This window comes from Hemiscyllium ocellatum, chromosome 20 (assembly GCF_020745735.1).
Source record: "Hemiscyllium ocellatum isolate sHemOce1 chromosome 20, sHemOce1.pat.X.cur, whole genome shotgun sequence".
Lineage (NCBI taxonomy): Eukaryota > Metazoa > Chordata > Chondrichthyes > Orectolobiformes > Hemiscylliidae > Hemiscyllium > Hemiscyllium ocellatum.
Window position 1 is genome coordinate 51,842,010 of NC_083420.1, and position 22,186 is coordinate 51,864,195.

The window sequence follows — 22,186 nt, forward strand, 5'->3', positions numbered from 1 at the left end:
CAGCTGTGAGTGTACGTTTCGATGGCCTTATGAACCTACATTGCTACCTTTTGTGATTTGGGAGTCATAATCACTGATCTGTTTGTCCTCTGCTTCATTTAGACTGTTTTCCATGAACTATCTGGCCTCTTTATTCTGTTGCTAAAATACTACATGTACCACCTCAAGCTTATATTGAAGTTCATTTTCTCTCAGCAAGTTTATACATGACTTCCTGTATTTTGTAACAATTCTCCCTCACCACGTCCCAAAATTTGTGACGGTCATAAGTTTTGATGTTGTACTCCTAATTCTTGAGACCAACTGTCTTGTGTTCTGAGTTTTTTCAAGGCTGTTTGAGCTGTCAGCTTTTCGGGTGCCATGACAATATTTTCAAAGCTGTTGTGGTCAATTTTGTCGCAATATTTAATTTGGGATGTTTGTGAATAAACTGACTATGTGGTATTCTTAACCAGCCTCCAGATTTTTAGTATCACATTCCTGCAACTTTTTTCAAAGGATTGTCTGCACTGATATATAAGAGTGTGCCACAAGTGCTACTAATCCATTAACCAGGTCAAATGGCCATCCATTAGGTCATTGATAAAATCTCAGTCCTTGGAAATAACTGATATGATCATAAGACCATAAGACGTTTGCGTAGAAATTAGGCCATTCAGCCCATCAAACCTGCTCAGCCATTCAATCATGGTTGATACGTTTCCCACCCCCATTCTCCCACTTTCTCCCTGTAATCCTTGATCCCCTCGATACTCAAGAACCTATCTATCTCAGTCTTAAATATGTTTTATGACCTGGCCTCTGTAGCCTTTCTGTGGCAACGAATTCCAGAGATTCACCACTCTCTGGCTGATCATATATTCAGAGTTTTTAAGTAAAAAGTGAGGTCTGCAGATGCTGGAGATCAGAGCTGAAAATGTGTTGCTGGTTAAAGCACAGCAGGTTAGGCAGCATCCAAGGAACAGGAAATTCGACGTTTTGGGCCAGAGCCCTTCATCAGGAATCACCAAGAGTTCCCTTGACATTTTTCCAATTTACCAGCAATGTGGTAGAAACCCTGAGAGACACATCCACAGAAGGGTCATAGAAAATTCAGCTTCTCTTACAAGATGCAGATACCTTGCCTTAAAGAAAACACATCTCATTTTTATCCATTACCTAATATACAGTGGAGCCCTTAAGCACTCTCTATGAAGAGTGGGGAGAATAGCTCTATTTTCAGAGAATTGATAGATGGATTCATACAGACATCTGAAAGGAATCTCATAAAGTCATAGAGTTATGATGTCATACAGCATGTAACCAGACACTTCGGTTCAACCAGTCCATGCCGAATATAATCCCAAACTAAACTAGTCCCACTTTCCTGCTCCTGGCCCATATCCCTCCAAACCTTTCCTATTTATTTAGCTATCCAAATGTCTTTTAAACATTGTAATTGTGCCTGCATCCATCACTTCCTCAGGAAGTTTATTACAACGCGAACCACTCTTTGTGTAAATAATTTGCCTTTTATAGGGCATAGAATATTACAGTGCAGTACAGGCCCTTCGGCTCTCGATGTTGTGTCGTCCTGTGGAACCAATCTGAAGCCCATCTAACCGACACTAATCCGTTTTCATTCATATGTTTATCCAATGACTATTTAAATGCCCTTAAAGTTGGAGAGTCTACTACTGTTGCAAGCAGGGTGTTCCACGCCCCTATTACTCTCTGAGTAAAGGAACTCCTCTAACATCTGTCCTATATCTATCACCCCTCAATTTAAAGCTATGTCCCCTCATGCTGGCTATCACCATCCGAAGAAAAAATGACTCTCCCTGTCCATCCTATCTAACCCTCTCATTATCTTATATGTCTCAATTAAGTCACATCTCAACCTTTTTCACTTGAACAAAAACAGCCTCAAGTCCCTCAGCCTTTCCTCGTAAGACCTTCCCTCCATACCAGGCAACATTCTAGTAAATCTCCTCTGCACCCTTTCCAAAGCTTCCACATCCTTCCTATAATGCGGTGACCAGAACTGTACACAATACTCCAAGTGTGGCTGCATCAGAATTTTGTACAGCTGCAGCAGGAGCTCACGGCTCCAAAACTCAGTTACTCTACCAATAAAAGCTAACACACCATATGCCTTCTCAACAACCCTATCAACCTGAGTGGCAACTTTCAGGGACACCGAGATCTCTTTGCTCATCTACACTGCCAAGATTCTTACCATTAGCCCAGTACTCTATTTCTGTTGCTCCTTTCAAAGTGAATCACCTCACACTTTTCTGCATTAAACTCTATTTACTGCCTCTCAGCCCAGCTCTGCAGCTTATCTATGTCCTTTCGTAACCTGCAACATCCTTCAGCACTATCCACAACTCCACCGACCTTAGTGTCATCGACAAATTTACTAACCCATCCTTCTACACCGTCATCTAGGTCATTTGTAAAAATGACAAACAGCAGTGGCCCCAAAACAGATCCTTGCGATACACCACTAGTAGCTGAACTCCAGGATGAACATTTCCCATAAACCACCACCATCTGTCTTCTTTCAACTAGCCAATGTCAAATCCAAACCACTACATCACCCTCAATCCCAGGCCTTCATATTATGTATCATGTAATAGCACTCAACATTCAATTGTTTGATAAAGATTGCATGTGTCACTTTGTACAGCAACGTTGAATGTTGCAGAAGTGAAATTAATTTGTGACATTGTTGCAGAATGCCTAATATAAATTGGCAAAAGACTTTACTCTCTGCTCGATCTTCTATTTGATTGTATTCAGTGGATGAGTTGGTGTTGCCCACTTCAGTTCCTGCTATAATGGTGACCAGTTGTTGCTTCTTGGGAATTTCAACAACTCTCTAAGACTGAAACCTACTCCTCTTAATTTGGTTAGGTAATCAGCCATCATCCACAAATAACCATAGGATTATTCTTCATTAAAGAGACAAGCTGTTGTGTAGCTTGACTAGCAGCAGTCCACATTGATTGTAAGGCAAGAAGACACACTTCCTTTAATAATCACATCAAATGCCCACACCATTGGCATCATTCTCCGTCACAGTCTAATTACATGAACTGACCCACCTCTATATTTCTCTTAATTTACAGTTACTTAATTCAAGTTTCTTGACCATTCAGTCTTTTTGGCAAAATACCATCCAGGCCAACCAGATATTCTGAATTAATCTAATCCTATTTGCCAGTATTTGGCAAATATTCTTCAAAACCCTTCCTATTCCTGTACCCATCCAGATGTAAAATAAATTTTATAATTGTACCCACCAAGTGCAGAAGTTCGAACTGTCACTTGAGCTGTAATTAATGTTGAACAATTTTGGAACAGATGCATAGAATGTAACAGTCCAGTTAGAGTTCACTTGGCCCATTGTGCCTGTGCTGGGGAAAGTCAAATCACCCAGTCTAATCCCACTTTTCAGCATTTGGTCCGTAGCCCTGCAGGTTGAGGCATTTGAAGTGTATATCTTTTAAATGAACCGAGTGCTTGTCTCCTCTACCCTTTCAAGTAGTGAGTTCCTAAAAAATAAAACTAGCCTTAAAGTTGTATCTAGACATATTATCCTTCACATTTGCAAAATTTTTATGTCCTTATAAAATAGTATACTCTCCGATTTATTAGGACCAATGTCATGGAAGGTTGACTAGTATGAAATAAATATGGCCAGCCCATTCACAGAATTTGCCTTGCATGACTTCATGCCATCCTTTCTTTCAGCTCGCAATCTTCTTGGTCAGCAAGTTCGACAACTTCTCACTCAGCATTCTGAATAGTTTGGGACAAACAGCTGTCGGGCTGTCATTGTCCCAGATTAGAGGTATTGATGCGAACATTCTACAGGAAGCTCTGCCAAACTTGGGTCAAGTCAAGGGATGGAATCTGGGCCAAGCTAAAGCAATTATAACCAAGTTACTTAAAAATGGCTTCCAGGTAATGGCTGAAAATAACAGAAGAGAACATATTGCTTGGATAATGAGCTGAATAATGAATGAAAATAACCAGTTGTCTAATAATGAGAATGATATAATTATGCTATCTGTTTTGTGTTGCTTTGCTATAATTCCTTGGGGTAATTTTAAATTTGAATGATGGTATAAAAATTATGACTTTGGCTCTGCCACCTTGCCTGATTTTCCTTTTCAATGACTTCACTGGAAAGGACCCTTCACTGGATAGGATTTTTAAGAATGGTTGAAAGTTACCCATTTTACACCACCATCAAGAATTCAAGTTGTCTGTATTTGGAAGGAGAGCAGGGGCTATTAATAGCAAGAGATTGTATTTATAATACAACCACATAGTTCTTTCTAAGAAAGACCTTTTCTATATAACTGCACGGAAATGAACAGATTGCTAATGCACATTCTGTGAGTTTGAAACTTTCGGGTGGTCTCAGTGGGAATAAATAGTTTGTGTAAAATCCTTTGTCGAAACAAATCTCTGGTGAGAATCTCTCCAATATGACATACAGCATGGCTTGTATTAGAAGTGAGTCAAGTATCACTTCTTCTAAAAGATGGCACATAACTTTGAGGAGTATCTGCAGATTTGGGAATGCAATTGCAATATGTTAGTGTAAATTTTGCATGATACAATTGTTTTGCTATTGCTTGACTGAGTGCGTGGTCTATCCCATGAAAATTTAAAACAGAAAGCATGTGCTTTATTCCAATGACAGTATTAATTACTTTATGACTGAATTGGAATGGATTATTAGAAGACACATGTTTGAAACTAACAAGCCTTGTGTGAAATTTGATGCGTTATTTTTCTCACCGCAGACTAATGACATGCAACAAACTGTCAGGAAAAGTAATACTCGAATCATGAGCATTGGTAATCATACAACAAGGAACTGCTATAACACAGTGTGATGTTTGCAGAAACTTGGAGTATATTCTCATTCTGTAACCAGGCTGGTTCATTGTTACATGTACCTGCCTCGTATAGATGTCTAATGTTTAAAGGGATATAAGGGACAATATTCTAAATAGTGTTATGGACCAGGCCAGACCCCTCAAAACATTTCAAGAAAGTAGCCCAGACCCTAGCATTGCTAGTTGTTTTAAGCAGATGTAACATGGTTATTCCAGGATTGACGCAGTTGGCCAACCAGTTAGTTTTAAACAAAGCAGAATTTATTTGCAAGATTACCGAATGAAACACAAACAGAAGAGAACAGAATATAGAATAACTTTACCTATCTGAAAACCCAACAGATTATCCCAACTTAATGATGCTGTTTCAAATTCCTGCAACAATTCCATAAACATCCCTTGGCAAAAAGGTAAAATCCAACACAAGGTCTGACAGGAGAGGGAGAGATTCAGCATGGAACACCTTCTTCCATGGAGCTGTTTCTTAAACTAGCAGCCTCAAAAACCTGACTGCTTACTAAAACCAAACAAAACTAAATCAGAGTAAAGCTGAGCTGGGAGAACTGGCCGCTCTCCTTTCATTGTACAAATGTTTGTTTGAAAGCTTAAAAGCTTCTTCGAGTAGATAAACACAGACATTTTTGGAATCTGTGCCTTTACGGTACCTCTGAAGAAAAACCAAAGGCAACCTAACCTTGTTAAAGAAGCAGCAGCATCATAATCGCTATTGCTCATTTGCAAAAGCATCCAATTTGCAGATTAATTTGTAATTTGTTGACGCAAAATTAGGTGACATCACAGACAGTCTGGATGATAGTGTAAAATTACTAAGTGATATTGGTAGACTGAGTGAAAGGGTACAATTATGACAGATGGAGTTCGATGTGTACAAGTGTTAGGTTGTCCATTTTGGACCAAAAAAAAAGGACGCATCAGGGTACTTTCTAGATGGTACGAATTTAAATACAGTGGATTTCTAAAGAGACTTGGGGGTTCAGGTATGTAGATCTTTATAACATCACAAACAGACACACAAAGTAATTAAGAAAGCTATTGGTATGCTGGTCTTTGTATTTAGATGACTGGAGTCTAAGGTTATGCTGCAGTTGTCCAAAGCCCTGGTTAGATCACACTTGGGACATCTCACCTTAGGAAGGATATTTTGGCCTTGAAGAGCGTACAATGCAGTCTTACAAGAATGATACCTGAACTTCAGGAGTTAAACAAAAATTCTATCAATTAGGCTGATTTTCTTTGGAATTTAGATATTGACCAGATTGGATCCTTCAAGATATTGACAGGAAATGACAGGGTCGATAAAAGAAAAAAAAACAATTTCCTTTGGACAGCGATTCCAGAACTAGGGGCTTAGTCTGAGAATTGGGGAACAGACTGTTCAGGAGAGATGTTGGGAAGTACTTCTACATCCAATGGGTGGCAGATGTTTGGAACTCTCTTGCACAGGTGATAGTGGATGCAGGATCAGTTGTTCATTATAAAACTGAGATAGATTCATTTTTGTTAAACAAACCTATTAAACGATATGGGCTGAAGGCAAGTTTCTGGAGTTCACGATGGACCAGGCTTGAGGGACTGAATGAACTACTCCTGATCCAATGTTCCTAATTCCAAAACTGCTTTAAAACAGCTTTGATTAAGAGATGAAATCTTAGACACTGTTTTGTGCATCTATTTGGAGACTCAGGATTTCCTTTCCTTAATATCAGTCATTGTCTTATTTTATTTGTGGCAATGCCCTTCACTGTATTTGCAGTAGCCCTTTAGAACCCATTTCTTCTGATGGTTAATTGTGTAAATAGCATGTGACATGGAGACTAATCATACCTTTCTGTCCTGAATCTAATTTAAAATTAGGACGACCAGTTGAAGATAAAAAAAACTTGTTATTTTAGACTTAAACTCTTATAACCAATTCAGATGATCTTATAATTATTTATTGTCTTTCAAGTTCAAAATGCCTTCTTGTTCTAAAGTTTAGTGTTCTGACCAGAGACCAGGTGAAATTCCTCAATTTGTTATGGTTTCAGATAGGATACCCCAAACTGGTAAAGTAATTGTTGAGGGCGAATGAAGTGTAATTGTTCTTTATTCACCCACCCCCTCAATTGGCTGCATGAACATTAGAAAGGATTCCTTCCTTTGTGGATACCTTCCTTCCAGCCAAAATGACTTTATGTTTTCGAAAAGGAGCCAATTTAACCAGGCTTTCTTGAATTACAAAAAGAGTGAGTTTATTAATTTCTGCATGCACAAGAAATACTAGCAAAAGACACACACAATAGGGCAGCATGGTGGCTCAGTGCGGGGACCCCCAATTTGATTCTACCCTCAGATGACTGTCTCGCAGTGTCTGCATAGGTTTCCTCTGGATGCTCCAGTTTCCTCCCACAGTCTAAGGATCTGCAGGCTAGGTGGATCGACCATGCTACGTTGCCCATAGTGTCTAGGGATGTGCAGGCTGGGTGGGTTAGCCACGGGGAATGCAGGGTTCTAGAGATAAGGTGGGATAAGATATAGGGTAGGATCCTTGTCGGAGGTTCAGTGTGGACTTGATGGGTAAGTTGCCCATAGTATCTAGATGGATTAATCATGGGAAATACAGTGTGATAGGGTAGGTGGTTGGGTCTGGGTAGGATGCTCTTTGGAGAGTCTGTGTGGACTTGATGGACTGAATGGCCTGCTTCCACACTGTAGGGACTCTATAACACACACGCAAGTCAATCTTAAAGGATAAAATGTTTATTTAAAAATCAATGCTGATCAGTCTCTGATTTGTTTACGAAGAGTACATAGTTGACTGTTGTGACTGTTGCCGTGGAGATTACTGGTAGCATTGATTTCAAGATACTTGGTTTTTCAGATTGGTTGAGATTCTGTAATTCTGATTCTTTTCATCTGTGATTGGATTCCAGCATTCAAAGTGGGAAAGGCTGTTTCTTTTGAAACTGGTTTGCTGAGCAGAGCTAGCGAATGTTCTGCAACATAAGGTTATATTGGGGATAGTTCTTCAATTGTAACTGTCAATTACAGTGTGCTAATGTACACTGCAACAGAGTTGAAACTGGCTTTTTAACCCTTGTCCATTTGTATTCTTCAATGGGAAAAATGTAGTGTGCCAGCAGTGTGGGACATAATCCACAGTGGGTGCCTTGCTGTAGAGCAGGGGTCCATTGGCCTTTCCTTGAATTTGTAGTCCAAAGAGATCATCACTCAGTCTGATTTGACTCACCTTTTCTCCAGCCCTCACTTAAACATCTGTCGTTTGAATCTCCTGTCACATCCATTGTGAGAAAATCTATGGTTCTCGGTCTCTAGGCAGTGTCTTAATTTACATCCATAGTCATTTTTGGCTCTATCAGCCCTCTTTTTAAAATGTTTGGAATTACAAGTTGAAATATGTCCATTGTGTACTTTTGAATTGAGTTTTCCTTGTTTTATTTTCAAAAACTAGGTCAATGATAAAGAGAATTTGCTAAAGCTAGGAAGCTTGGTGGTTGGTATTCCAAGTGATGTGTTCCAAAGTATCAATCCTCAGGTGTTCATCAATTTAATTTCAAATCCAACATTTGTTGAGAATATTGGAGCAGCACCACAGCCGATACAAACCATCTGTGTTCTGCAGGTGAGTGACATGGAATGCATAATTAAATGTATCAAAATCAATGTGCAGTCCTTTCTGCTATAATACAATAGTTGTGTTCTTGTATGACCTTGCACTATAGAAACTTATGCAATAAAAATAACAGGGCTTCCAGAAAAATTATGGTTGGGGCGGAGCACCAAAACATTACTCAATTTCGAGAAAAAAGTTGTATTTAGTTTAACACAAAAGTATGAAATACTTCTCAAAAGGTACTTCACAACAAGGCATGCAAGTCAACTAAACATGTGTTGGGGATGGAATCGTGTTATAGCCAACACACGTATGTGAAAGTTCACGTTTTACAAAGGGTTCACCTATTCATCAATCCTGTTATAGACAATTTGCATTGACAAACACGCATAATAGCAGAAAGGACTGTAAAATTTAATTTTCTTCTTACTGCAACATACGTTTTTCAAATGCTGATGCTCTTGTGTCAAGAATGTTTTCACCTCCAGATGTCGCTCACAAGATGTGGTGTGTTTGCATTTAAGTTCTGTTCTGTTTCATTATAACTCAGGTGTTGCGGAATGTAGAAGACCCTGTCCGAACAGTGAAGACCATTCCATCTGTTCTAGCCAAAGAGGTCCCACCTATGCTGTTAAACTCAAACTTAGGCCTTGGTGATGTCAATGACAAACAATGGGTTTCCAGTCAGGTAAATTATGATTTTTTTTGAAGTGTGAAATGATGCTGATTTGGAAGAATAAAATAACTGATAATTGTATGTTCCATTTTAAAGATTCAGCCAATTCCTCAAAGATAATTTACCAATTTAGGTTGAGAAGGATATGGGCCAAGTGCAGGGAAATGGAATTAGTGTGGATATACATCTTGTTTGGCATGGACTGTTTTGGGCCAAAGGGCCTGTCTCCGTGCTGTAGGACTCAATGACACTATGACTCTAATTCCTACTGAACAGTCACAAAGAATTAATAAAGAGAGGAAGACCAAATGATGAGTTACCAATCCCATATTAATGCGTAAAATCAGGGTGAAAATACTAGAGCTGAATTCCACATTTAAGAGACATAGAGACACTAAAAGTAGAAAAGGCAGTACACAAGGGAAATACACATACATAATTACTTTGAAATTGAGCTAAAATGATGATTCATGTTGGCAAAGGTCTAGCAAATGGAGTGTAATGTGTAAAAATGTGACCTATGATCTTTGTCGCTTAGAAGGACAAATGCAGCAGTTGCATAGGGACACCACCACTTGCAAGTGTCCTTCCAAGCCACTCATCATCTAGGCTTGAAAATATACCTCCTTAGTTCTGAGGGAGAGTCAAGCGACCTGAAATGTTAACTCTGATTTCTCCAGAGATGCTTCCAGACCCGCTGATTTTTTTTCCCAGCAATTTCTTTTTATGTCCCCCTTAATGTTGTTGGGGCAAAGTCCCAGCACTCCCTACCTGACAGCACTGTCTGTCACCACATTCCAACAACTGAAGTGGTTATAGGATGCAGATCATCACCATCTTCTCAAGGGCAAGTAGGGACTGGCAATAAATGCTGCCTTGCCAGGGATACTCTCATCCCACAAACAATTTTTTAAAAAAGTCAGCCAATACAGATATGACTGAACTAGAGTGTCCAAAGTTAGAAAGGAAGACTATAAATACCACAACAGTAGAAGAACGATGTATTTGTATAATGCTTTACTATTCCTTAAATACACTTGAAGTATGTGGCCATTTTTAAAATGTAGGAAATGCATAAGCAAACTCCACACACCAACATCCCACAAACATTAGTCAGATAATGATCAGATAATTAGTTGACTGGGATCTGAATACTAGGCGAAAGTGAGGACTGCAGATACTGGAGATTAGAGTCGGGTGTGTGGTGCTGGAAAAGCACAGCAGGTCAGCCAGCATCCGAGGACCAGGAGAGTCGACGTTTCGGGCAAAAGCCTGATGAAGGGCTTTTGCCCAAAATGTCGATTTTCTGCTTCTGGGATCTGAATACTAGCCAGGACATCATGAAAACCCATCCGCTCCTCTTCAAGGTAGTAGCAACCTCTATGTCCACCTTAGAGAACAGAAAAAGCCTTGGTTTAATTTCATATCTATCCTTCAGAAAGTACAACTCTCTCTCAATACAGAATGCAGCACTCTACATTTTACTGCTATGTTTATTTAGATTGTGTCCAAGTTGCTGGAGTGAGAATTTAATTCACTACTATATTTGCCTGAGATGACACAGATCCAGGCTGACACAGCAGATAACTTATTGGAAAATCTTTAATGCACTGCCCATGGATTTACCTCCACTTATGTGGACAGGTGGAGAATTCTGTGGAAATCCTTTGCACTGTCTCTATCACCCCAGTCTCATGCGACCTCAGGAGCTTCAGTGCTTTTGGTTATGATATTGACATTGCAGGCTTCATCTGTATAGCAGAATGGAGTGTATATGTTCAAAACATGGAATTAATCATCAAGTGAAATTGCCTCTCAAAGATGTCTTAGTATTCAGCATGCAAAAGGTACTAATGTGTTAAAGCAGTTCATCAGTAGCAGATTAATCTTTTCTACGATTTTACCCTCAGGCTGCTGTGTTTTTAGCAAGTGTTGTGAAAAGCAGTGACAATTACGACGCGTGAGTAATATTTACACATGTTAATAGATTGCATGTCAGTCAACATGGCTTCGTAGTTTATGTAAATAGGAGTTAAAAAGTACAGGAAAAAGGAGTTGATGCTAAATCTACACAAATCATTGGTCATGTTGCAGTTCAAATGTTTTGGGCACCTTATTTTAAGGAAGATTTCAAAGTTATGGTGAGGGCATAGAAGAGGTTAGCTCAGGGATACCAGCATTTAAGACCACAGTTTGAGGAGAAATTAATTAAACTCTTTTCCTTGCAATAGATGTTTATGTTACATTTTTGGGACTCAGGTCAGGCCACATTTGAATAATGGACAGTTCTGATCTCCCATCTTTGAAAAAAGAAGAGTTAGAAGAATTAGTAAAAGTTCAGAAAAGATACTAAAAGAGCATTAGAACCGAGAGATTAAAACTATGAAAATGATTAAATAATTGGGCTTGTCTTTCATAGAGAAATGATGTAGAGTTGACCTGATGGAAGACTGTTACATTTTGAAGAGATTGGACAGGTAGATGCAGAAAGAATGTTTCTATTTTTGGGAAAATGCAAAATTAAAGGCATTAAGACCAACGTAGTTAATAATGAATCTAATTTCTTTATCCATAGTTGATGGGAAATGGTCGCAATAAATAGAATTCCTAGAGCGTGGAAGCAGGTCATTTGGCCCATCAAGTCCACACTGACCTCCAATAAGTATCCCACCCAGACACACCTCAGTGGGCGGCACACTGGTACAGTGGTTAGCACTGCTGCCTCACAGTGCCAGAGACTCGGGTTCAATTCCTGTCTCAGGTGACTGACTGTGTGGAGTTTGCACATTCTCCCCGTGTTTGCGTGGGTTTCCTCCGGGTGCTCCGGTTTCCTCCCACAATTCAAAAATGTGCAGGTTAGGTGAATTGGCCATGTTAAATTGCCTGTAGTGTTAGGTGAAGGGGTAAATGTAGGGGAATGTGTCTGGCTGGGTTGCGCTTCGGTGGGTCGGTGTGGACTTGTTGGGCTGAAGGGCCTGTTTCCACACTGTAGGTAATCTAACCTAAGTACCCTATCCCTACATTTCCCATTGCTAAGTCACCTAGTCTACACATCCCTGGACACATTGGGCAATTTAGCATTGTCAATCCACCCAATATGCACACCTTTGGATTGTAGGAGGAAACCCGTGCTGACACAGGGAGAATGTGCAAACTCTACATAGGCAGTCACCCGAGGGTGGAATTGAACCCAGATCCCAGACAGCAGTGCTAACCACTGACCCACCATCCTCCATTCTGTTGAAGTACTACCCAGCAGTGCTACTGCTGAGCCAGGTTAAAATTTCACAAGCTGTTTTTGATTGTGACCCATGTTGTTGCCCATTGTTTGCTGACATCCCAGAACTGAGAAAGCGAAGCAAGTGGATAGGGGTAGAGTCCTTTCAGCACAGCGGAGCAGGGAATGCTTCATGCACATGGTTTTTCCACTGGGCAGTTGGGTCATGTTAAACATTTTCTTAAAATGTTGTTGTGCATCTGTTAGCATTAGCTCAGAGATTGCTACCTCAAAGCTTGAATCCCCCAAAAGAGTTAGCTGGTGACCCCAGAATGTGGGAAATCCTGGTTTAGATATCTCTAAAGGAAGTTATGACAGAAAATGGAATAGAGAGAGATTGCAAGGATGAAGTAAGTTAGATGGAATAGGAAGAGACTTGTGTGTCATATTAATATCAACATTGATTAGTTAGGCCTTAAAAATCTGTTTCTGTGTTGTATGTCTGTGTAATTGCACGTAATATGTATAAAATGTGAAAGTGAGAACACTGACATTGTGCATGCCCCAAATGCAGACTTGAACTGGCAAGTGGCAAGTACCTTGTGCAACACACAAATGCCAAGCAATGACCACCTCCAAAAAAGAGAGAATGGCTCCTTGGCATTCAATGGTGTTACCATTGCTGAATCATCCACTATCAACGTCTTGGGGTGGGCGGTGGTTACCATACGACAGAAATTGATTGGGCTAGTCATACAAATATAATGGCTACAAGAGCAGGTCAGATGTTCGGAATCTTGCAGTGAATAACTCAACTGATCCCTGACCACCATCCACAAAGCACAAGTCAGCAGTATGATGGAATAATCTTCACTTACCTGGGTGGGTGCAGCTTCAGCAATTGTTGTGAAGCTTGATACCATCAAGGCCAAAGCAGCCGCTTAACTAGCACCAGTCCAAACATTTGTTTGTTCCACCAGCAATACACAGTGGCAGGAGTGTACGCCATCTATAGTATGCACTGCGGAAATTCATCAAGGTTTCTCAGACAGTACCTTCCATGCCCATGTCCAATACCATCTAGGTGGACAAGGGCAGTGGAAATATCACTACCTACAAGTTCCCCTCCAAAGCACTCAGTATCCGGACTTGGGAATATGTTAATATTCCGTCAGTGTCACTGGGTTAAATTCCTGGCACTCCGGCCCTAACGTCATTGTGGGTTTAGTTACACCGGATGGACTGCTGTGGTTCAAGAAGACAGCTCACCACCACCTTCTTAAGAGCAACGAGGGATGGCCAGCGAATGCCGGCTCAGTCAGCAAAGCTCACATCTCCCGAGTAAATAAAAAAAAGTCAGTAAATGTGACAACAGATTCCTAAGTTACGAACTTTGGGTGCTGGTGTTCTAAAGACAAAACAAGCTGCTTCTTGTTTGAAGGAAATGAAATATTCAAATAGGTTGACAATGTTTTTGTCTGTTTCAGATTTTCACCTTCCGTTCTGCAAGGCTTCAGTTGTGGGGCAGTCAAAGATCTGAATTTTACAAACTTCCTTCAGCTTGTGCAAGCAATGAAGGGGAAAGGAGCTATGCTTGATGAAAGTCAGGTGAGGTTATTCATAAAAAGCTCAATTCTATTTCTATTCACTGACCATTAACTTTGAGTTGATTTAAGTGTAAAAGTAAATAAAGTGAGATCCGCACATGGGCATGAGATGGTATGTTTGATGGATCTGGGGATAGAATAGACAACTGGAATTAAATTAGATGATTAATCATGTTCATATTGAATGAAGTGGCAGGTTTTATGGGCCAAATGACCTTCTCTTGCAAATACTTATTTTTTCCTGGAATCTGGAAAGGTGGGGTTAGTGAAAGCACAGAGGTGTGTGCAGCATGTGATTGTTAGCAATACTCAGCCTGTTAAGTCTGGTCAGCACTGAAAATTCCACACAGCCATATTCTTATACTGAACAATCAAATATTGACCCTTATTACTATTAGATTTTTGGAACAAAGTGGTTATTTAACATTTCCTCTGCACTCAAACCCTCCGATATACTATGGAGATTGCAAGTATTGCTAAGACTTTGACTGCAAGTAATATGTCAGATGGTGTAGCCACTTCTATTAAAATACTAATGGGCATATTCAGTATTAGAAGTCATTTCAGGTCATGCAATAAATACTAATGTACTTGGGAATGTCTGTTCATCATAATTAGAGGCCCATCTCCTCCTACCTCTTGGAATTTCGCAATAAATGTATGGAAATTATGCTCAAATGATATTAAGGCAGTTGCCAATCAATTTTAAAATCTAATTTTAATTTCCAAAACCAATGAAATACAAAATATCAATTTCACACTCTAAGACAAAAGTTCGATCCAGTAGATTGTGAATTGCAAGGGGCTTCCAGTACTTTTTGTTCCAAGTTTGAAGATTAAAAGGTATATATAATTGTTGAATATCTCCCTACATATAGCTCAATTAGCATTATCTTTAGGAGCATTGTAAGAAATCCCTTAGAGAAACACTTTGCATGGTAGACCAATTAGTAATTTAGATCACATGGGATTCAGAATGAGCTTGACAATTGGATACAAAATTGCTTGACATAGGAGACAGAGGATGGTGGTGGAGGGTTGTTTTTTGGACTGGAGGCCTGTGCTCAGCAGTGCTCCATAGGGATCAGTACAGAGATCTTGATCAATTGAATCAATGGATTGAAGAATGGCAGATAATTTGGATAAATGTGTGCTGTTGCATTTTGATAAAACAACAAGGACACGACGTATACAATTAATGGTAGGGCCCTGGGAAATGTTGTAGAACAGGGAGACCTCAGGGTACAGGTAAATAATTCTTTGAAGTTTGCATCACATGTTGACCGGGTGGTTAAGAAGGCATTTAGCATTCTTGCCTTCATTGCTCAGTCCTTTGAGTATAGAGTTGGGATGTCATGTTGAGGTTGTATAGGTTTTTATTGAGGCCACTTCTGGAGTACTGTGTGCAGTTCTGGTCACCCGGTAATAGAAAGGATGTTATTAAATTGGAAAAGGTTCAGAAAAGATGCCCCAGGATATTGCCAGGAATGGAAGGTTTCAGTTATAAAAGTAGGCTGGATAGAGTCATAGAGATGTACAGCATGGAAGCAGACCCTTTGGTCAACCCCTCCATACTCAATACTCTGACCAATAAAAGAAAACATACCAAACATCTTCCTCACTATCCTATCTACCTGCAACTCCACTTTCAAGGAGCTATGAACCTGCACTCCAAGGTTTCTTTGTTCAGCAACAGTGTCTAGGACCTTACATTAATTTATAAGCCCTGCTAAGATTTGCTTTCCCAAAATGCAGCACCTCGCTTTCATCTGAATTAAACTCCATCTGCCACTTCTCGGCTCATTGGCCCATCTGATCAAGATCCTGTTGTACTTTGAGGTAACCTTCTTCGCTGTCCACTAAACCTCCAATTTTGGTATCATCTGCAAACTTACTAACTGAACTTCTTATGCTTGTATCCAAATCATTTATGTAAATGACAAAAAGTAGAGGACCCAGCACTGATCCTTGTGGCACTCCATGGATTGGCTGGGAGTTTTTTTCACTGGAGCGTAGGAGGTTGAGACATGACCTTTTTGAGGTTTATAAAATCATGAGTGATGTAGATAAGGTGAATGACAAGGGTCTTTTCCCTAGGGTGGGGGAGTTCAGAGCTAGGGGGGCACATTTTTAAGGTGAGAGGAGAGAGATTGAAAAAGACATGAAGGGCAACTTTTTTATACAGAGTTCACATTTGGAATAAACTTCCTGAGGAAGTGACGGATGTGGGTACAGTTACAACACTTAAAAGGCATTTTGACAAGTACATGAATCAGAAGGGTATGGAGGGATATAGGCCAATTGTAGGCAGATGAGACTAATTCAGTTTGGGAACATGGTTGGCATGGACTAGTTGGACAGAAGGGTCTGTTTCCATGCTGTATGACTCTATGGCTCTGTAACTTTAAAGTGAAGTTACGTTAGTCTTTAACAGACCAAATTGCTTTCTTTACAAGACCCTACTAATGTTTAAAAATGTTATTGTGCTTTGAGTAGATCAATTGCAAAATTGACAAATTTTTCCAGTATCACTGCTCAGATAACTACGTTACGCTGTTAAATGTTCTGATTCTCAACATTGCCATTCAAAATGCTTGAAACAGCATCACCTGCAAGCTAGGTTACAGGAAGCCAAGAGTTTAGTCATTGGTTTCCATACAATAAGGAGAAGGTGCAAGTTGGATTGCTGGGTCAGTGTTGGATGGTCTAATTGGTGAGTACTGTTTGTTTTGGTAAATATTAACTCCCTATTTTGTTTTACAGCTCAGTTGCATGTTTTTCCGGCTAACTTCAAAAGGAAAGCCTCCAGCCATAGAAACATTGCCTGTAGATGTTCTGCTTTATTTTAAGTAAGTTGTTATTTTTGCATATTGCCCAGGAGGTGAAGGACTTGTCAAGGTTATCCTGTTTGAAGTCTGATTCTCCTACCTTAGCCAGTAATTAATCTTAGCTTTGAAATATTTGTAGTGGAAACATGAGGAGTATGTATTAAAATTTTAGTCCATTATGTTATGCACACGAATGTGTGGAAAAATAATAAAATCTTGCAAACTAGATGTGGTTAAACATGGAAAACTAGGTTATGTGGATAGAGTGCAATATGTGGGAATTGTAATACTGCCAATTTTCTTAATTCAGGAACCATTCCTTAGATTTAAAAATTGACCATTTTCCCCTGATATTTTCTGGAGGGAAACCTGGAAATTACGGACAAATTATCCTTCACCTGTTGTCAGGAGATTGCTTGTGTCTATATTGAAGAGTGCAACTAACAGCTTAGATTTTTCAATTAGCGTGGATTTCTAAAGGTTAGCTCAGCCCTGGCAGATCCCATTTTGAAATGATAGCTAAATACAGAGGAACCTCAATTATCTGAACACTGATTATCTGAATTTCGAATTATCCAAACAAGATTGCAAGATGCTCGACTACGCTGTGTTATCCGACATTCAATTATCCATACGTTCGATTATCTGAGCAAAATACTGTCCATCTGTGTCGTTTGGATAATCGAGGTTCTTCTGTACTGGAGAGAGGATCTATTAGTCTTTGAGGAACAGCAAGTAAGATTTGAATGACATTTAGAATAACACCAAGAACCCAAATGATAAACTACAACAAGATATTTAACAAACTGGGGTTTATTCCATGGCATTCAGAACATTGAGTGATTTAATTGTGATTTGATTTGATTTATTACTGTCACATGCACCTAGGTACAGTGAAAAGTTTTGTTTTATATGCAATACAGGCAGATCATATTATACAAAGTGCAAGAGGGCAATAGACCAGAGTGAAGAACACAATGCTACAGCTGCACAGAAGGTGCACAGAAATAAGTTTTCAAGATATCAAAGGGTACAAACAGAAATAGAAATTTGTACTATGTACACTGGCCTGTGAGCTGAAGAGGAGGGCAGACACAGCCAACAATATCAATCAGAACTTTTAGAACTGAAATTAGGAAGCCTCTTTTATACAAATGTCTGTAGAAGTTTAGATCTCTCTTCTGAAAATGACATTTGATGCCACATCAATTTTAAATCTGTGATTCATAAATTTTTGTCAACCAAAAATCAAAGGAAATGGAACAAACGTATGCATATTAAGTTATTTCACAGTCTAGTCAAGATCTCCTTGATGGTATAATTCAATTAGCAGTCTACAGTTGTTCCTGATATGTGAATTTGAAACTTTTTTGTGGAAACCTTCTTTACCTTTAATTTTCAAACATTTAAATTGACATCCTCTTATTCTGGCATAAAGTAATTCTGAGTGTTCACGAACATTTAAAAAACAATGTTTTGAATATGTGTAATAAATGTAATTCAAATCTTTCACCATGAAGCTCTAAGAACTTCAGAACATCTCGAAATTGCAAGACATTCTTCAAAGGTGTTGGAAAATCAAACATTAATCTCTTACCGAAAGGATCGTTAAGGAGACAAAATCTATTGGAGGACGCCAAAATCTGTTTGGTAAGGAAATTGTGCTGTGTAGGCACAGAGTAGGAGTGATAGCATTGATATCCTGGGTGACTGATGGATAATAGCTTCACTCTTCCAGTCAGTCACAAATTGCCATTATTATGACATTACAGGACGTGACTAGGCCAGCATTTCATAGAGTAAAAAGTGAGGTCTGCAGATGCTGGAGATCAGAGCTGAAAATGTGTTGCTGGTTAAAGCACAGCAGGTCAGGCAGCATCCAAGGAACAGGTTTCCTGATGAAGGGCTCTGGCCCGAAACGTCGAATTTCCTGTTCCTTGGATGCTGCCTAACCTGCTGTGCTTTAACCAGCAACACATTTTCAGCATTTCATACCCTTCCCTAATTGTCCTGGAAAAGGTACTGGTGAACCACCTTCAAGAACTGCTGTTATACAGTGCTGTAGGAAAGGAGTTCCAGGATTTTGACCACGTGACAGTGAAAGACAGCAGTACAATGCCTTGAGGAGGCAGATTTAAGACAGAGTTGAGAAAGAATTACTTCTCTCAAAGGGTCATGAATCTGTGGCATTCACTACCCTTCAGTGCAGGGGATGAATACATTTAAGTAAGGGAGATATTTAATTAGTAATACTTTAAAGGGCTATAGGGAGCAGACAGGGAAGTGGAGTTGAGACTGAGTTAAGTTAGTTAAGATTGTATGGAATAGCAGAGCAAGATTGAGGGGCTTTTAACTTACTCCTGCTCCTAGTTCATATGTTCTTATGTTCTAATAATGGAGTGTTGCTTGGAGGGGAACTTGCAGGCAGCTGCTCTCCCATGCATCTACTGTTCTTGACCATTAGGTGGTCAAGCGTGCAGGTTTAGAAGTTGCTGTTGAAAGAACCTTCATTAGTTATTGCAATGTATGGCACACACTGCTGACATTGTGTCCTGTGGATATTGATGGTAATGGTTGGAATGCTACATTTTCTGGTTTGTATTAAGCATCTCAGGTGTTGTTGGAATAGAATAGAATTCCTACAGTGTGGAAACAGGCCCTTCAGACCCACACCGACCCTCCGAAGAGTAACCCACCCAGACCCATTCCCCTACCCCATTACTCTACATTTACCCTGACTAATGCACCTAATCTACACATACCAGAACACAATGGGAAAGTTAGCATGGCCAACTCATCTAACCTGCATGTCTTTAGACTGTGGGAGGAAGCCGGAGCACCCGGAGGAAACCCATGCAAGCACGGCAAAAATGTGCAAACTCCACATAGATAATCACCTGAGGCTGAGTTATACTCAGTCAGGCAAATGGAGCGTATTCCATCACACTCCTGTCTTGTGGATAGTAGCCAGGCTTTTGAGAGTTAAGAAGTGAATTAATCACTGCAAAACACTTCACGTCTGACCTGTCCTTGTAGCCAATTTATTTATACAGGCTAGTACCATTCAGTTTCTGGACAATTGTAACCCCCTATATGTCGATAGTGGGGGATTTAGCGGTGTTAATGCCATTGAACATCAAAGATAGATGGTCATTGTCTGGCACTTGTGTGGAGTGAATGTTACTTGCCATTTGTCAGTGCAAGCCTGCATATTGTCAAGGTATTGCAACATAAGGAAATGGATTCCTTCAGCAGCTGAAGAGTTATGAATGGTGCTGAACTTTGTGCAATCATTAGTAAACATCCCTGCTTCTGATTTTATGGCTGGGTGAAGGTCATTGATGAAGCAGTTGAAGATGCTTGGGCGTAATACACAGCCCTGATGAACTCCTGCAGAGATGTCCTGAGACTGAGATGATTGTAACACCATATGATGAAAGAAGTAGCCATTCAGCCCCTCAATTCTTCTGTCATTCAGTGAATTTGTGGCTGATCAGATAATTCTAAACTTGATTGTCTCACCTCTGAGGAGGAGGAGAATCAACTTTTCGGGCATAAGCCCTTCAGCAGGAATCCTGATCAAGATATAATCCTGAAATTTCAATTCTTTGGCTCCTCGGATGTTGCCTGACCTGCTGTGCTTTTCCAGCACCACATTCTCGACTCTGATCTCACAGCATCTGCAGTCCTCACTTTCTCCTTTCTTACCTCCGCCCCATTACCCTTGATTCCCTTACTGACTGAAAATCTGTTTGTCTCAGCCTTGAATGTGTTGACTAACCCAGCATTTACAGCTCTTTGCAATAAAGAAATTCACAGATTTGCTACTCTCTGAGAGGAATACAAGTCCTCCTCCTCTCTGTCCCCTTGCTCTATCTGTTTAAAATAACTTTAAAAAATCTCATTGTTTATTTCATCAATTTTTAAGAGGGCGTGCAACCATTTAAGCAGCTCCCAACTGTGTTTCGGATGAGACTTTAAACTTTTTTTGTCTGAGCATTCCCCAGAACGTTAGTATTCTTGCTAACTAAGGGGAGCACAGTGGCTCAGTGGTTAGCACTGTTCCCTCACAGCGCCAGGGACCCGGGTTGAGCTCCAGCCTTGGACGCCTATTCGTGTGGAGTTTGCAGATTCACCCCGTGTCTGCGTGGGTTTCCTTCCACAGCCGAAAGATGTGCAGGTTAGATGGATTGGCCATGTTCAATTGCCTGTAGTGTCTGGGACTGTGCAGATTAGGTGGATTTGCCATGCTGAATTGCCCCCAGTGTCCAGGGATGTGTGGGTTAGGTGAATTGGCTATGGGAAATGCAGGGTTACAAGGATGGGTGGGTGTGAGTGGGATGCTCTTTGGGCTGTTGATGTGGAGTCGATGGGCTGAATGGCCTGCTCCCACACTGGAGGGATTCTATAACCATTTTTCCCTTGTTTTAAATTCTACTTTTAACTTCATAAATTCTATTTGATTTCTCTTCTCTCTCTGAAGTGAAGTTTCCATTTCTTTTTGCACCCTCTGCAGAGTTCTTTCTTTTTTTTTTCTGACTGGAGTCCTCTTTTCTGGGGTTCAAATTTTTCTAGTTCAACCTGCTTCATCTTCAGTGAAAAACTCTTGCTAATTCCATCAATTCACCATTTGGTTGACGCTGCTCTTCTTCCAAGGTTAAATCTTGTGCTGTTACCTCAAATGCATCAGCTTTCCTGGACCCAGCTTTTAACTCTGGATCTACTGGGAACTTAGAGTTAATCAGCTGGGTTTTGGATTGTTTTTTCCTTCTGCTCCAACATTTTATGATCTTATATCCAGTTTTAAAGATCAAAATATAGGAGCCAAGTTTCTTAATAAAGGCAATATTGGTTGATTATCAAAACAAATCTTATTCAATTAAGACGGAATAGTTGGTTAACCTACACAGTCAGTAATGTAGAGGTATAAATGCCTCAAATCTTCTCAAAACTCATATAAATGCATTTGTTCTCATTGTCCCCTAAACATCAATGCAAACATATAGAAATGCATTCTCTCTCTCTCTTCCCCCACTCTCTCCCCTGCCCCCCCTTCCCCACTCTCTCTCTCTTTCTTATTCTTCCTTTTGGATGTAAGAAAGATAATTTTGGCTTTCTGAGAAAAGAACAATTTACCCAATGGTTATTTAAGCAAAGTGTGCATCGTCCATCCTATTTCTGGTTAGAACTTGATAAGACCTGACCTTTGTTACTATGCATCAACCCAGTACATTGAATTATGTTGGAGAATTTATCTGACAATTGCCTAGGTACCATACAGACTGGTAATGAACATAAGTCACACAAACCCATGTTTCAATTCATT

At 40.0% G+C, this 22,186-nt stretch overlaps 1 protein-coding gene across 1 annotated transcript in view; it reads left to right on the forward strand.

Annotated features, from left to right (window-relative positions):
* Positions 1-22,186, forward strand: part of LOC132825289 (uncharacterized) — a 292,786-nt gene that overhangs the window by 5,157 nt on the left and 265,443 nt on the right. The window contains exons 4-10 of the mRNA XM_060840393.1: positions 3,739-3,951; positions 8,371-8,541; positions 9,083-9,220; positions 11,119-11,168; positions 13,913-14,033; positions 16,796-16,881; positions 18,381-18,510. Coding sequence (XP_060696376.1) covers positions 3,739-3,951; positions 8,371-8,541; positions 9,083-9,220; positions 11,119-11,168; positions 13,913-14,033; positions 16,796-16,881; positions 18,381-18,510 — 909 coding nt within the window. The remainder of the gene's footprint in view (positions 1-3,738; positions 3,952-8,370; positions 8,542-9,082; positions 9,221-11,118; positions 11,169-13,912; positions 14,034-16,795; positions 16,882-18,380; positions 18,511-22,186) is intronic.